Source organism: Protomyctophum bolini (assembly GCF_963924005.1).
Source record: "Protomyctophum bolini genome assembly, chromosome: 5".
Lineage (NCBI taxonomy): Eukaryota > Metazoa > Chordata > Actinopteri > Myctophiformes > Myctophidae > Protomyctophum > Protomyctophum bolini.
In genome coordinates, this window is record NC_137866.1 from 23,366,811 (window position 1) to 23,371,934 (window position 5,124).

Below are 5,124 nucleotides of genomic sequence, written 5' to 3' on the forward strand. Positions count from 1 at the left end.
GGACAATTAAAAGATAATAGCCTTCTCGAACCCCAGCTTGACTTCCAGTTTAACGTTGCAATATGTGGCCGACCGTATCCCTGATTGATATCTCAGACAAAACAAATCAATAACCCTAAGCATCGCATCCCCTAAGATGTGCCATCTAATCAAAACGATCAATCCTGTGTGTCTAGCTCACTCTGTAGTCGTTGCTAGCCGGTTGGATAGCCCAAAGCCATTAACATTAGCCAACACAGTAAAGTCCTCTGTGTTGACCTATCCATTTGTAACTCTGAAAGTGTACTAATTTAATTTCTACACTCTCGGGGGTTAGAAAACACTCTTACACACTGTGGCGGGGGCCGACGACGTTTAGCACAGACGGCTGAATGACACGTTTGTGGGGATCAGTAAAGCATGATCACTGTAATGGGCCACGGCAAATGGGCCGACTACAGTGGGCGGTACGGCGCTGACCGGCCTGCTCCGTGAACCACAGCCGTGCCCATTTCACGGTGTCTGCCCGGAGCCCGGCCACACTCACTCACCAAGATGGAGAGCTCCTGGTAAACGTTGGGGTCAAATGGATGTGAGGGGGCCCATGATGGATACCGTGGAGGAGATGGGATGTCTGAGGTGCTGCTATGGAAAAGCCATGGCCCAGGAGGACAGTGGCCGCCTAGAGATGTTCAGCTAAAAGAAGACACATTAAAGCCTGAATAAGCCTTATTATCCTGCCTGAAATGGTTGTATACGACGGCATGCCGAAAACAGAAGATCTACAAGTCCACAGCACGTTGCAGGCATCACGAATACGCTGTGAACTTGCAGATTAGCTTATAGCATACCTGTAGCACTAGCACAAGGGAATTTGCCTCCACTGAGCCTGAGAACATGCTGCCTTATTGCCTCCTCCAGGCCAAAGGCATGGCCGAGACTGTTTTGCACCCTGTCTGTCCGTCCGTCCATCCGTGTGCGTACACGTGTGTGTGTGTGTGTGTGTGTGTGTGTGTGTGTGTGTGTGTGTGTGTGTGTGTCCGTCCGTCTGTGAATAGCTAAACTTCAGCAACGTTGGCTTGATCGCAGCGAAACTGTGCACACACTCTCCCTGAATGCCAGAGCAGAGCCTCTGTCCCCAGAGGGGGCCTGTTATAGCACCACCAGGAGACCAACACCATTTCACACAATGAGTAGCCTGCTTTTACTTTTGGTATACGTAAAGTATATTTTGACGCAGATACTTTTACATTTTGTACTCAATTACATTTTGGATACGGGACTTCTACTTGTGACAGAGTATAATCTTCAACTTTCACTTATGTAAAACATTTGAGTAGTGTGACCGAGCCCCCAAATAGCCTGTGAGTGTGTGAGTGTGTGACATGTGCGTCTGAGGAGCAGCGACAAACACATCAGTCAGCAGAAGCAGCAGTGTAAAGAAGCAGTACACACACACACACACACACACACACACGCACGCACGCACGCACGCACGCACGCACGCACGCACGCACGCACGCACGAACGAAACGAAACACTCACTGCTATTAGTCCGGCAGCTAACAGGCTTCCTTTGTTTAAAGTGGGAAATTTGGTATATTGTTTTTTTATTGGCCTAAAATATTGTCTATATACAGTACATATACATTCATGAATCCACTTGCTGACCGGCTGTCAGATTATTATCTTTTTTTTGCCTTATACTGTATGGGATGTTAATGGTAGAAACACAACTTTGTAATTATGTTGTAAAAGAAGTGTATTATTGTAACTGTATTAAAAGGTGTCATATAATCCCATGAGGGATGGGGCACAAGGTGGCATGACACATACATAAAAATCATTCATTCATTCATATAAACCCCTATAAAAGTAATCAATACCGACAGCCGGTCAGCAAGTGGATTCATGAATGTATAAGATATAGACAATATTTTAGGACAATAAACACACACACACACACACACACACACACACACACACACACTCAACTAAAGCACCCATTACCGGTAAGACGCCCTGAGGGCGAGAAGCTAAGGGCGAGGTCACGCTCAAACAACAGAGCTTCTTAAAGGGAAACTTCACCCTTTTTGCAAAAAAATATATGTTAATGATGATGTTTAGAAGATTCCCTGGAGGTCTGTATGTGTGTAATATGTGGTTTTAGATATTTTAGATTTTACCAGTGTCAATGACATCAGAGACACTGGGCTCATTGCTAAAATCTAGAATATCTAAAACCACACATTATATACATAAAGACCCCCAGAAAAGTGTTCTATACATCTTCTAAACGTCATTAACATCCACAGTCCTTCTGATTATTTATTCATATTAATAATATTGGTATTGTTCATTATTATGGTGGTAATGTTAAGCTGGGAATAATTGTAACAGTGTGGGGATATTGGCATTGTGTTGATGGCAGGTATTTTTAGCAATATTACACGAGAGGGTGCAGGTTTAACATGATTAATGCCACGACAGTGATGCGGTCAGGAACGAGACGAAGTAGAGTTCCGCAAGCATCACTGAAGTTGAGAAGAAGTTGAGAAGCAGAAGTTCAACTATTAATCTGGTGTCAGTGAGGTCAGATGTAGAGTTGCTGACTGGCTCCATATATGCAGATCTAGTATGTCAAACCAGGTATGGTATGGCTATCCAGGGTTTGATGAGGTCAGTGTCGTGATCTTCATATATGGAGATCCAGGTGTTGTACCAACTTGGTTCATTTTCCAGTGTGACTTGCGTCACGGCAACCACACTGGTTATCATGAGACTGTCACAATATATTGACATTCCCATATGGGCTTATTGATGACATCAGGGATCTCCATATATGGGCATAACAAGGATTGTATTAGGGCATCGTCTGGGAATGCCCATATACGGACCTTTTTTTTCTTTTCTTTTTTACGTTTTCAGGTCTGAAACAACAGAGCTTCTTAATACGGCACAGTTGATGGTCCAGTCTTCTCCAGACAGCCATATATGGAGTGTGTCATGAGGCGTGATGTGTCACAAGGTGTGTGTCACATTGTTGACGTTTGGTCTATCATGCGCCTATGAGCGAGATAACTACTATTGAACATTAGTTCCCATTGTTTAGTGTCCTGTTTAAGTAATACCACATGGCTTGTTTCTTTAGGAGAAGCATTGCAGCGAAGCTGTCCAGGATTTTGCAGCAACCCGAAGATGCTTTTATATCAGCTCTCTCAGCAGTTCCAGCTTCAAAGAAACAACAGAAGGCTGACTTCAGACTGCCAATCAACACACTGTTTAAGGATGGGATTGTACCATCCAAAGGAGACCTCCAGTCACAGGCAGAAGCCTTAATAAATGAGTTGAAGCCGGACAGTGTAGTAGAGGACATATCTGCTGGACGTGGAGTGATCAACTTCAGAGTTAATAGGAAGATCCTCGTGCAGAAAATGTTGGAGACCCTTGGAAAGGATGATGAAAGATTTGGGTTAAACAGTGATCTTTTGAACAGACTGGAGAAAGGGCGGACATTGGTTGAATACAGTTCTCCAAATATTGCGAAAAGGTTTCATGCTGGACATCTGCGGTCCACAATCATCGGTAATTTCATCGCTAACCTTAAGCAGTGTCTGGGAAATGAGGTTATTCGGGTGAACTACCTTGGAGATTGGGGCATGCAGTTTGGAATACTGGGAGCCGGCTTTGAGAAGTATGGAAGCCAGGAGAAGCTGAAAGAGAATCCTCTGCAGCATTTGTTTGATGTCTACGTGCAAGTCAACAGGGAGGCAGAAATCAATGAGGGCTTACGGCACGCTGCCAGAGAATTCTTTAGACAGCTGGAGCATCACGAAGACAAAGCTATGTCACTGTGGCGACAGTTCAGGGAAATCACTGTGAAGGAGTACGAACAGGTTTATAAGCGATTAGGAGTCCGCTTCGACATTTACTCTGGGGAGTCCTTTCACGAGGGACAGACCCAGGAGGTGGTACAGCGACTACAAAACCTGGGGCTCCTGAAAACCACAGAAAAGGGAACCGGAGTTGTTGACCTTTCTCCCACCGGAGACATGTCCAGGTATTCCACAGTGCTCCGCAGTGACGGTACGTCTCTCTACATCACCAGAGATATTGCCGCGGCCATAGACCGAAAAGAAAAGCATACTTTCCACGAGATGATTTATGTGACGGACAAAAGTCAGCAGAATCACTTCGGGCAGTTGTTCCAGATCCTCCTGGCGATGGGACATTCTTGGGCTCAGAGGTGCCGGCATGTGTCCTTTGGCCTGGTGCAGGGCATGAAGACCAGGCGTGGTGAAGTGATCTTTCTGGAGGACATACTGGACGAGGCTCGTGCCAGGATGCTGCACAACATGAGCCAGGCAAAGACAACAAAAGAAATGGAGAATCCCGAGGACACGGCTGAGAAAGTGGGACTCAGTGCACTCATCGTTCAAGATTTCAAAGGTCCCCTGGAGTCGGATTATGAGTTTGAATGGGAGAGGATGCTGCAGGCGAAGGGAGACACAGGGGTCTTCCTGCAGTACACGCACGCCCGCCTCTGCAGTCTGATAGAGATGCGAGGTAATGGCCAGGAGCTTGAGTTGGATCCTTCCGTTCTTCTTGAGCCGAGTATTATATGCATTCTACAGCACCTCCTTTGTTATGACGAGGTGTTATACAACTCCGCCCAGGATTTGCAACCCAAACACCTGGTCAACTTCCTGTTGAAGCTGTGCCACCTGGTTGCCTCGGCACTCAGGGAGTTGCCAGTGAAAGGAAGCCCTCACAATGTTGCACAGGCAAGGCTGCGACTATTCAGCAGGACCCGCTCTGTTTTGGCCAACGGGATGAGAATTCTGGGCATCACACCTGTTTACAAGATGTAAATCTCTGTCTATTAAAGGGACACTTCACCCTTTTTGCATAAAACTATATGTTAATGACATTTAGAAGATTTAGAACACTTTCCTGGGGGTCTTTGTGTGTAATATGTGGTTTTAGATATTTTAGATTTCAGCAGTGAGCCCAGTGTCCATGACATCAGAGACACTGGGCTCACTGCTGACATCTAAAATATCTAAAACCACATATTACACACATAAAGACCCCCAGGAAAGTGTTCTAAAGCTCCTAAACGTCATTAACATATATTTTTTGGCA

General features: G+C 45.5%; 1 protein-coding gene across 1 annotated transcript; it reads left to right on the plus strand.

The window, feature by feature from the left end:
- Window positions 1-3,113: 3,113 nt before the first annotated feature.
- LOC308315680 (putative arginine--tRNA ligase, mitochondrial) lies at window positions 3,114-4,858 on the plus strand (the record flags this gene model as incomplete). Its single annotated transcript, XM_080763791.1, has 1 exon — window positions 3,114-4,858. One exon carries the CDS (start codon window positions 3,114-3,116, stop codon window positions 4,848-4,850), a length of 1,737 nt encoding a protein of 578 aa, XP_080619917.1. The 3' UTR covers window positions 4,851-4,858.
- Between the last annotated feature and the right edge of the window lie 266 nt (window positions 4,859-5,124).